Below are 12,102 nucleotides of genomic sequence, written 5' to 3' on the forward strand. Positions count from 1 at the left end.
ATGGTTAGTGTGGCCTGTACAACACGCATGGTTAGCGTGGCCTCTACAGCACGCATGGCTAGCGTGGCCTCTCCAGCACGCATGGTTAGTGTGGCCTGTACAGCACGCATGGTTAGTGTGGCCTGTACAGCACACATGGTTAGCGTGGCCTCTCCAGCACGCATGGTTAGTGTGACCTGTACAGCACGCATGGTTAGTGTGGCCCGTACAGCACGCATGGTTAGCGTGGCCTGTACAGCACGCATGGTTAGTGGCCTCTCCAGCACGCATGGTTAGCGTGGCCTCTCCAGCACGCATGGTTAGTGTGGCCTATACAGCACGCATGGTTAGTGTGGCCTCTCCAGCACGCATGGTTAGTGTAGCCTGTACAGAATGCATGGTTAGTGTGGCCTGTACAGCACGCATGGTTAGTGTGGCCTGTACAGCACGTATGGTTAGTGTGGCCTGTACAGCACGTATGGTTAGTGTGGCCTCTCCAGCACGCATGGTTAGTGTAGCCTGTACAGAATGCATGGTTAGTGTGGCCTGTACAGCACGCATGGTTAGTGTGGCCTGTACAGCACGTATGGTTAGTGTGGCCTGTACAGCACGTATGGTTAGTGTGGCCTCCCCAGCACGCATGGTTAGTGTGGCCTGTACAGCACGCATGGTTAGTGTGGCCTCTCCAGCACGCATGGTTAATGTGGCCTGTACAGCACGCATGGTTAGTGTGGCCTCTCCAGCACGCATGGTTAGTGTGGCCTGTACAGCACGCATGGTTAATGTGGCCTCTCCAGCACGCATGGCTAGCGTGGCCTGTACAGCACGCATGGTTAGTGTGGCCTGTACAGAACGCATGGTTAGTGTGGCCTCTCCAGCACGCATGGTTAGTGTGGCCTGTACAGCACACATGGTTAGTGTGGCCTGTACAGCACGCATGGTTAGCGTGGCCTCTCCAGCACGCATGGTTAGTGTGGCCTGTACAGCACGCATGGTTAGTGTGGCCTGTACATCACGCATGGTTAGCGTGACCTCTCCAGCACGCATGGTTAGTGTGGCCTCTACAGCACGCATGGTTAGTGTGGCCTCTCCAGCACGGATGGCTAGCGTGGCCTGTACAGCACGCATGGTTAGTGTGGCCTGTACAGCACGCATGGTTAGCGTGGCCTGTACAGCACGTATGGTTAGTGTGGCCTCTCCAGCACGCATGGTTAGTGTGGCCTGTACAGCACGCATGGTTAGCGTGGCCTGTACAGCACGTATGGTTAATGTGGCCTCTACAGCACGCATGGTTAGTGTGGCCTCTACAGCACGCATGGTTAGCGTGGCCTCTACAGCACGCATGGTTAGCGTGGCCTCTACAGCACGCATGGTTAGCGTGGCCTGTACAGCACGCATGGTTAGTGTGGCCTCTACAGCACGCATGGTTAGTGTGGCCTGTACAGCACGCATGGTTAGCGTGGCCTCTCCAGCACGCATGGTTAGTGTGGCCTGTACAGCACGCATGGTTAGTGTGGCCTGTACATCACGCATGGTTAGCGTGACCTCTCCAGCACGCATGGTTAGTGTGGCCTCTACAGCACGCATGGTTAGTGTGGCCTCTCCAGCACGGATGGCTAGCGTGGCCTGTACAGCACGCATGGTTAGTGTGGCCTGTACAGCACGCATGGTTAGCGTGGCCTGTACAGCACGCATGGTTAGCGTGGCCTGTACAGCACGTATGGTTAGTGTGGCCTCTCCAGCACGCATGGTTAGTGTGGCCTGTACAGCACGCATGGTTAGCGTGGCCTGTACAGCACGTATGGTTAATGTGGCCTCTACAGCACGCATGGTTAGTGTGGCCTCTACAGCACGCATGGTTAGCGTGGCCTCTACAGCACGCATGGTTAGCGTGGCCTCTACAGCACGCATGGTTAGCGTGGCCTGTACAGCACGCATGGTTAGTGTGGCCTGTACAGCACGCATGGTTAGTGTGGCCTGTACAGCACGCATGGTTAGCGTGGCCTGTACAGCACGCATGGTTAGTGTGGCCTGTACAGCACGCATGGTTAGCGTGGCCTGTACAGCACGCATGGTTAGTGTGGCCTCTACAGCACGCATGGTTAAAGGTTCAAACTTGACTCTTCTTTTGGGTTACTTACCCGTCCGGTTTCTCTGTGCATTTCTTCAGAGTCCCGTCTAATTTCATTGTCTCTATAACGCGCTTGACGTCATTGGAAATACCAGAGACTGCAGGTACAAAAGAATAAAAAGATCAAACAGCGAAGGGAAAAACCACACAGCACCATTGAACAGGCTGTACGCCAGCATCCTAATCCTGGCCACATCACTGAGGGGAGGCAGCCAAAGGACAGGCGGTTCTCTGGGTAAATTCTCTCGACAGTGATAAAGTTAAGAACTGCTATATCCAAAGAGCTTTGATCCCCTTCGAAGCAGCAGCTGTGAGCTATTCATTATTTTCCACTTCACATTGAGCTTACTGATGACTGCTAGCACTCGCTTTACTGTGTAATAGATTCGCTTGGCAGTTACAAAGAGCCCAATCTCAGAAGGGAAAGAGTTCAAGGTAGAGGCTGATTTCAGTGTGGCCAGGGAAGAAGGTGGGAGAGAGAGATCATCTATGCTCCCAGCCAGACAAGAATGGTGAACATCAAGGGGACAATAAACAAAACACAAGAGAATTTTGATCCGGGTTATGTTGCTTTGCAGCAGTTTTTGCACGGTTGGGGGTGCGGGGAGGGTCGGTGCTGTACAGTTGACAACTTGCCGCAGCAGATGACTGGCACACAACTCTTGGGCAGACTGCCCCTGACGGGATCGACTCCACCTTCAGATGGTTCATCCGACAGCCGCAGAAAGCATCACAACGGGGCCGTGGTCGATTGTAGTGTCCGAGTCACAGCATTAAACAGACCCAGAGAGGGCAGCACGGTGGCCTAGTGGTTAGCATAACCGCCTCACGGCGCTGAGGTCCCAGGTTCGATCCCGGCTCTGGGTCACTGTCCGTGTGGAGTTTGCACATTCTCCCCGTGTCTGCGTGGGTTTCGCCCCCACAACCCAAAAATGTGCAGAGTAGGTGGATTGGCCACGCTAAATTGCCCCTTAATAGAAAAAATAATTGGGTAATCTAAATTTATAAAAAAAAACAGACCCAGAGAGTAGGTATAACGTGGAACTCGCTACCAGTAATTGAGGTGAATGTAGCAGATGCATTTCAAGGGAGCTGGATAAACATGTGGGAGAAAGATTAGAATAGACAGATTGAGGCAAGGTGGGAGGAAACACACGTGGCAGCTCGATGGGAACACAGACTGTTGTGTGGAACAGCTTGCTTCTGTTGTACAAATTCTACGTCTCATCCTCCTCCACTAACCGCGATTCACTGCTTACATTTGGACAGTGTATAGACCTCTACAAATATCACAAACACGGTCTATTTATTTTTACTTCACATCCTTTTGGCTTGTGTGTTTCACACTGCTCTTTGCAAGTCAGTCCTCTCTGGTGATTGTGAAAGGTGCTGTGACTGTAGGTCTTGCTGGTTTATTGAGAATGTCACGATGCATCCAGGGCACAAACAGCTGCTACATTCCCCACACAAGCTCATGGGATCCTTCCCGTCTACGGGAAAGGGGCTGGTTTAGCTCACTCGGCTAAATCGCTGGCTTTTAAAGCAGACCAAGCAGGCCAGCAGCACGGTTCGATTCCCGTACCAGCCTCCCCGGACAGGCGCCGGAATGTGGCGACTAGGGGCTTTTCACAGTAACTTCATTGAAGCCGACTCGTGACAATAAGCGATTTTCATTTCATTTTCAAAACGGAGTTTGGAAGTAAGAGATCAAGTACCTGTACGTACAGCACTGACGAGTAAGCTAAGTGAGCACCTTCAGCTAAAGAGCGAGGCCACGGAGGGATTTGGAAACACCATTGAGCCACACACAGCTCCGCAAGGGAAGATCAAGTCCTCCTCCCACAACCATAAGCCAGAAAACTCACCGCGGCCGTTCAGGCCAGCAGCAGCAGAGGAGGGGGGAAAGCTTTTGTAAAACAGCAGAGGGGCACATCACTGAATCTTTTTTGCTGGGCAACTGCACTGACGTTTACTGGAAGCTACAAAAGCGATGGTATAACTCAGCAGTCTAGATTCTGTGGGACGGTAAAGGCGACCATTTCTTCGCTCCATTTACCAACCAGCCCAAGGCTTCAATCCCATGGTCTGCAGAGTTGCAGTTTGGTTGGGTCCGTGGAATATTTTCTTCTAGTGGTCCTAATGGTGTTGCGCGAGAAACAGCCGCTTATTTAACCTTCACCCGCTCAGCAGTTTCGGCCCCGAGGACCAGGATATGGTAATATGTGGGTTCTTTCCGCTGCAGTGAGGAGACCTTGAGACTTGCATGTTTTATTGGCAGGTTTCAACTGTTTACAGGTCTGAGGTACAGTCTTGTTTTTACTGTTCTCAAAGCCTCTTACCCTGTGGCACTGTGCCGTGGGCGGTGCCATTCTCCAGTCCTGCGTTAACCCGTGCTCTGCTGAGAACCTTTACATTATAATACACGCAGGTACATAACACACCGAGAGGCTTAGCAGAAAACGACAGCATAAACCTGGTCAACTGGAGCGTCAAACACTTGCAGACGAGGTACTGCGCGCGGCTGGACAAACTGTAACTACACCCGTGCGTTCTCAACTTAGCCAAGAAGGAAAAGCTTTGCGAGGAGGATAGATTTAGAGATGGCAGTCCGATGATATTTCCAACTTACCATATGTTTGAAAGGCGTCCAGACTGAAGTCCTCCCGTGTTTCCAGGGTGCGCTGCAGCTTCTGCAGAGTATACTGAGCCAGAAACAATATCTGCTTAACGTCTATTCAGCCAAAAGATAAACGCTGACATTTAAAGGAAAATTTCTTCACAAATATGTACAGATGCTACGGTCCACTATAGCTAACCAGTGAATTGTGGTTTGCCACAAGCTTATGATTCCGGACCAGATCCCCAGCTCTAATGTGATCCTAAATGGACCCCCAAAGTTTGTTAGAAGCTGGATAGGGGCAAGTAACTTTAAAGGAGATGAAATCGGAAATCTCAGCCGCGTGAATCCAGTTTTTAACAAACCGAAGAAATGTTACTATACACGAGTTAACAAAGCAAACAGCCAATTGTATCGATCTCATATTCTAACATCCAGAATTAACATGAGGTAAACACCAATTAGCAGGAAAACTGTAGCTGATAACACCACAAAGAGCAACAAGAGACTGATTCCCTGAGGTTTGTCAGCAACCCGCCCACTTCAAAACTGTGTTCCTCGAGGGATTTCAGACACACACACACACACAGTCAACAAAATCCAAAAGACATGGAAGTCATCACATATCTGACTTCCAGAGTAACAAGTGGCTGCTGCTACAGCGTTAGAAACTGACAAGTTAAAATCTTTCCCACAACAAAAAAAGAAGAGAAAAATGGGACTAGCCCCGGGTTCAGACGCCACCCCTCCCTGCCGCAGTGCTGTAGCCCCAGAATAAGAACACCTTCTCCTTTGGTTACCACCCCGTCAGGTAGTGAGCGACGGGGGAAAATAAAAAACACCAATTTATTTACCCCTCTATTTCTGAAAGCTACAATTTTATGGGTTTCCTCCGGGTGCTCCGGTTTCCTCCCACAGTCCAAAGATGTGCAGGTTAGGTGGATTGGCCATGATAAATTGCTCTTAGTGTCCAATATTTCCCTTAGTGTTGGGTGGGGTTACTGGGTTATGGGGATAGGGTGGAGGTGTGGACCTTGGGTAGGGTGCTCTTTCCAAAAGCCGAATGGCCTCCTTCTGCACTGTAAATTCTATGATAATCTATGATTAATCTAGGACAAAGGTTCGGCACAACATCGTGGGCCGAAGGGCCTGTTCTGTGCTGTATTTTTCTATGTACTATGTATGTTGGGCAAATGACAATTTCCCAGGCAGCCATTAATTCTTTTTAGCTGAAATCCTTAAATGAAACTAAATGAATCGCCAAAGTTTCATACCTCCAAACAGGACTGAAGGAGCAGTGCCAGTCTTTCATCTTCCGGCAAATCCATCCGGATACCCTCACAGATCTCTGAATAAACAGAGATGGTTGAAAAGATAGGGGTTAAAAGTTTATTTGAAGACCGAGTCAGAGTTTCCAACCTTAGAAAATATTTACACTCCTGTTGTAATCATTTGAAGTAATGCATTATAGCCTTCCAATCTTTAAAAAACCTCCAGTCCTCAATTATTTTCAAGGACAGGCATCAGGTTAGGATTGACATGGGCAGCTTGCAATGCACCGGATGGCATGTGATCTCGCTGAGCATCACCAGGCGGCTATAAATCCATGACGCAAATATTTACTAACGCCGCAATATTGCATTGTGAAAGGGGAGGGGACGCGGAGAGAGGTAGATGGAACAGAAGAACACCGGACTAGCGAAGACTGAATTGTGGCTCAGTATGAAGCGGGCTAAACCACTTCAAACGCAACTCATTACACTGGACATGGCAGCATAAATATTGGTCTTTATGCAGCTCCTTTCATTACATCGGGGCCCTCCCAAAGCCCATCGCAGCCAAGACCTCCTCACCCACCCCTTCAAAAACCACGATGTGATAATAACCAGATTTTAGCAATGCTCTTGACCAAAGAATATTAGGAATGTGGGACAAGATGATGATACAACTCTGAACTGCCTTCAACGAGATGAGAGTTAATCTGCGCATTTACTCAACCTACCAGCCTTAATACCTTAGTCCAAGATAAATCTAGCAATTTGTTTATGAAATCTTCAATTGACTCCCAGCTTTTTGGGGAGAGATTTGAATTTCCCTCTGTGTGAAGAAGGGTTTTCCTTCCCTGAACATCTCACCTCTAAGTGTAAGGCTCCCCCCCTCCCCCGTTCTAGATTCCCCCATCAGAGGAAATAGTTTCCATTTGATCATCTTAAACAATTACATTAGACCATCCTATAATCTTCTAAACTCAGGCTGATGCGATTCGTCCTCAAAAATTAAACCTTTCAGCCCGACATCACCCTGGTCAACCTGCATTCCAATCCTTCAGAGGCCTGTACATCTTTCCTGAGATTCAGTGGCCTGAACTGAGCTGGTATTCTAGATTGGGTCCGCCCAGAACTCTCAAACAGTTGCAACTTTCACCCCATTGGATTCCAGCTTTAGTGAGATTTAACCAATATTCTAATTGTCTTCAAAATAGTGCCTGCCTGACCACTAGCTTTTAGTGATTTGGGTATTTTAACCCCTAAATCTCTCAGCTCATCCGAAGGTCTGGGCTTCGCACCATTGAGAAAACACTGAACTATCTCCTTGGCTCTGAAGCTGGTGACCCCACACTGAACTTTAATGGTTGCGGTTTTATCCATTCACTCAATCCGTCAATGTTCCTCTGGGATTTTCTGTTCCATCTGCATTATTTACTGCGCCGCCTAATTTAGTGGCGTTTAGTGTCGGCATTAAGATATGCGGCTTCTCTATCCTTTATCTGAGTCATTTCTAAATATACATAGAACATTACGGCGCAGTACAGGCCCTTCGGCCCACGATGTTGCACCGTCCTGTGAAACCCCTCTAAAGTCCCTCTACACTATTCCCTTATCGTCCATATGCCTATCCAATAACCATTTGAATGCATTTAGTGTTGGCGAGTCCACTACTGTTGCAGGCAGGGCATTCCACACCCTTACTACTCTCTGAGTAAAGAACCTACCTCTGACATCTGTCCTATATCTATCTCCCCTCAATTTAAAGCTATGTCCCCTCGTGCTGGACATCACTATCCGAGGAAAGTCTCGATGTCCACCTATCTAATTCTCTGATCATCTTGTATGCCTCAGTTAAGTCCCCTCTTAACCTTCTTCTCTCTAACGAAAACAGCCTCAAGTCCTTCAGCCTTTCCTCATATGATCTTCCCTCCATACCAGGCAACATTCTTGTAAATCTCCTCTGTACCCTTTCCAATGCTTCCACATCCTTCCTATAATGTGGCGACCAGAACTGCACACAATACTCCAAATGCGGCCGCACCAGAGTTTTGTACAACTGCAACATGACCTCATGGCTCCGAAACTCAATTCCTCTACCAATAAAAGCTAACACACCGTACGCCTTCTTAACAACCCTCTCAACCTGGGTGGTAACTTTCAGGGATCTATGGGCATGGACACCGAGATCTCTCTGCTCATCCACACTACCAAGAATCTTACCATTAGCCCAGTACTCTGCCTTCCTGTTATTCCTTCCAAAATGAATCACCTCACACTTTTCTGCATTAAACTCCATTTGCCACCTGTCAGCCCAGCTCTGCAGCTTATCTATGTCCCTCTGTAACTTGTAACATCCTTCTGCACTGTCCACAACTCCACCAACTTTAGTGTCATCTGCAAATTTACTCACCCATCCTTCTACGCCCTCCTCCAGGTCATTTATAAAAATGACAAACAGCAACGGCCCCAAATCAGATCCTTGTGGCACACCACTAGTAACTGGACACCAGTCAGAGCATTTCCCATCAACCACCACTCTTTGTCTTCTATCAACTAGCCAATGTCTGATCCAAACTGCTAAATTACCCTGAATCCCATGCCTCTGTATTTTCTGCAATAGCCTACCATGGGGAACCTTATCAAACGCAAAGATGAGAAGATGAGACCCAAGTATTCATCCCTGGGAGACACCATTAGTCACAAGCTGCTGATTTGAGTGTCGCCCAACTCCAAACCAATTTAAGCAAATAGACTGCCGCCCAATTTCATACAATCTAATTTTAGTAAATTCTCTTACGTGAAGTATTAGCAAGTTCTTACAAAACCCATACAAATAAAATCTTCCGACTCTCCCTTATTCACGTTTGTTCCCCATGAACATACGTATTAGGAGGCCCCTCAAGCCGGTTACCCGTTCAATAAGATCATAGTTGATCTGGTTGTAACCCCAACTCCACATTTTCACCCATCCCAATAACCTTTCACCCCCTTGCTTATCAAGAATCACTCTCGCTCTGCCTTAAAAACATTCAAAGATTCTGCTTCCACTGCCCTTTGAGGGAGAGAGTTTCAGAGACTCCACTAGAGAAATAGTTTCTCATCTCTGTCTTAAATGAGCGACCCTTCATTTTTAAACACTGACCCCTTGTTCTAAATTCTCCCACAAGAGGAAACAACCTCTCCACATCCATCCCGTCAATACCCCTCAGCATCTCAATCAGGTCTTCTCTTAACTCTTCCAAACTCCAGCATATACAAGTCTAGCCTGTACACCCTTTCCTCTTAAAACAACCATAAGAGGGCAGCACGTTGACAGTGGTTAGCACTGCTGCCCCACAGCACCAGGTTCAATTTCGGTCTTGGGTGACTGTCGTGGAGTTCACACGTTCTCCCTGTGTCTGGGTGGGTTTCCTCCGGGTGCTCCGGTTTCCTTCCACAGTTCAAAATTGTGCAGGTTAGGTGGATTGGCCGTGCTAAATTGTCCCTTAGTGTCCAAAAGGTTAGGGGCGAGATTCTCCGCAAATGCAGAGAATCGTAAAGGCTGCCGTGGGACAGGCCGTGACCCACAGCAGCATTCACGGCCACTTCCGGGGCCGATTCTCCCCCCCGGGCAGGGCTAGGAGCGCGGCCCCGTGCATCACGGCCTTGACGACGGTCGTCAAGGCCGCACGTCAAGCGTCACGGCGGCTGACGCGGCCGATGACATCACCCGCGCATGCGCAGTTGGCGTCTTTAGGTGGATTGGCCAGGCTAAATTGCCCGTAGTGTCCTAAGAAATAAGGTTGTTGGGTTACTGGTATAGGGTGGATACGTGGGCTTGAGTAGGGTGATCATTGCTCGGCACAACATCGAGGGCCGAAGGGCCTGTTCTGTGCTGTACTCTTCTAATTCTAATTCCTCAGCCGCCCGGCAAGACGTGGCGGCTTGGTCTTGCCGGGCGGCGGAGGGGAAAGAGTGCGTCTGTTTTGGACGCTGGCCCGACGATCAGTGGGCACCGATCGCGGGCCTGTCCCCTCCCAAGCACAGTCGTGGTGCTCCCGTGCCAATCGTGCCTCTAGATGCCCCAAACGGGCATCTGCCGCCCGTTTCACGACGGCAGCGAGCTGGTGTGTTTGCTGCCGTGGTGAAATGGGCGTGAAGGGCCGGCAGCTCGGCGCAGGAGAATCGCCGCTCACCGTAAAAAATGGCGAGCGCCGATTTGTGGCATGGTTTGGGCATGGGGGAGGGGAGAAAAGCGGGAGGGCGTGAAAAACGTCGGGAGGCCCTACCGCTATTCTCCCACCCGGCGTGGGGGGGCGGAGAATCGCGCCCTAGGTGTGGTTACTGTATTACGGGGACATAACCTACCCATTCCAGGTATTAACTAGTAAACCTTCTCTGAACTGCTTCTAACACAATTACATGTTTCCTTAAGGAGACCAATACTGTGCACAATGCTCCAGATGTGGTCTCAGCAATGCTCTGTACAGCTGAAGCATAACCTCACTACTTTTGTAATCAATCCCCGTCACAATGAACAATAATATTCTATTAGCTTTCCTAATTACTTGCTGTATTTGTACACTCGCCTTGTGATTCATGCACTAGGACACACAGATCCCTCTGCATCTCAGTGCTCTGCAATCTCTCACCGTTTAGACAATAAGCATTTGTATTCTTTCTGCCAAACTGGGCAATTTCTCATTTGACCACATTCTGCTCCATTTGCCAGATCTTTGCCCACTCACCTAACCGAGCCATGTCCCTTTGTAGCCTCGTTCCAATTTACTTTCCGACCTCTCTTTGTGTCATCAGCTAATTCAGCAACCATCCCTTCGGTCCCAGCACGGATCCCTGTGGGACACCACTCATCACAGCCTGCCATCCAGAAAAAGACCCATTTCTACCTACTCTGTTTCCCATTAGGGAGCCAATCTCCTATCCATGCCAATATATCACCCCCCTACACTGCAAGCTTTTATTTTTCATAATAATGTGACACCTTATCAAATATCTTCTGGAAATCTAAGTACAGTACATCTACCGGTTCCCCTTTAACCACAGCTCGACTCCTTCAAAGAAATCCAATAAATAGATTAAACATGATTTCCCTTTCACAAAACCATGACTCTGCCAGATTATCTTGATTGTTTCTAAGTGCTCTGCACCTTTAATAGCTTCTAATATTTTCCCTATGATGGATATTAAGCAAACTCGTGTATAGCTTCCTGATTTGACTCTCTCTCTTTTTGAATAAAGGAATTACATTCGCTATTTTCCAATCTAATGGAAGAGTCCCAAATCTAGGGAATTTTGGAAAATTAATCGTAGAAGAATAGAATTCCTACAGTGCAAAGGAGGCCATTTGGCCCATTGAGTCTGCACCAGCAATCCAAAAAAGCACCCTACCCAAGCCCAATCCCCATAACAAGGGCAGCACGGTAGCACAGTGGTTAGCACAGTTTTCTTCACAGCTACAGGGTCCCAGATTTGATTCCCAGCTTGGGTCACTGTCTGTGTGGAGTCTGCACGATTGCCCCGTGTGTGCGTGGGTTTCCTCCGGGTCTTTAATATAGAACAGTACAGCACAGAACAGGCCCTTCGGCCCTCGATATTGTGCCGAGCCATGATCACCCTACTCAAACCCACGTATCCACCCTATACCCGTAACCCAACAACCCCCCCCCCCCCCCCCTAACCTTACTTTTTAGGACACTACGGGCAATTTAGCATGGCCAATCCACCTAACCCGCACATCTTTGGACTGTGGGAGGAAACCGGAGCACCCGGAGGAAACCCACGCACACACGGGGAGGACGTGCAGACTCCACACAGACAGTGACCCAGCCGGGAATCGAACCTGGGACCCTGGAGCTGTGAAGCATTTATGCTAACTACCATGCTACCGTGCTGCCACAGTCCAAAGATGTGCAGGTTAGGTGGATTGGCCATGATAAATTGCTCTTAATGTCCAAAAAGGTTAGGTGGGGTTACTGGATTACGGGGATAGGGTGGAGGCATGGGCTTAAATAGGGTGCTCTTTCCAAGGGCTCGTGCAGACTCGATGGGCCGAATGGCCTCCTTCTGCACTGTAAATTCTATGATAATCTATGAAACCTGTCAGGTGA

General features: G+C 48.9%; 1 protein-coding gene across 2 annotated transcripts in view; it reads right to left on the minus strand.

The window, feature by feature from the left end:
- Positions 1–12,102, minus strand: part of LOC119957107 (kinetochore-associated protein DSN1 homolog) — a 48,974-nt gene that overhangs the window by 16,762 nt on the left and 20,110 nt on the right. For both annotated transcript variants that reach the window (XM_038784804.1, XM_038784803.1), the window contains 3 exons: positions 6,002–6,075; positions 4,740–4,812; positions 2,121–2,208 (listed from right to left, as the gene is read on the minus strand). In XM_038784804.1, coding sequence (XP_038640732.1) covers positions 2,121–2,208; positions 4,740–4,812; positions 6,002–6,075 — 235 coding nt within the window. The remainder of the gene's footprint in view (positions 1–2,120; positions 2,209–4,739; positions 4,813–6,001; positions 6,076–12,102) is intronic.

This window comes from Scyliorhinus canicula, chromosome 25 (genome assembly GCF_902713615.1).
Source record: "Scyliorhinus canicula chromosome 25, sScyCan1.1, whole genome shotgun sequence".
Classification (NCBI taxonomy): Eukaryota; Metazoa; Chordata; class Chondrichthyes; order Carcharhiniformes; family Scyliorhinidae; genus Scyliorhinus; species Scyliorhinus canicula.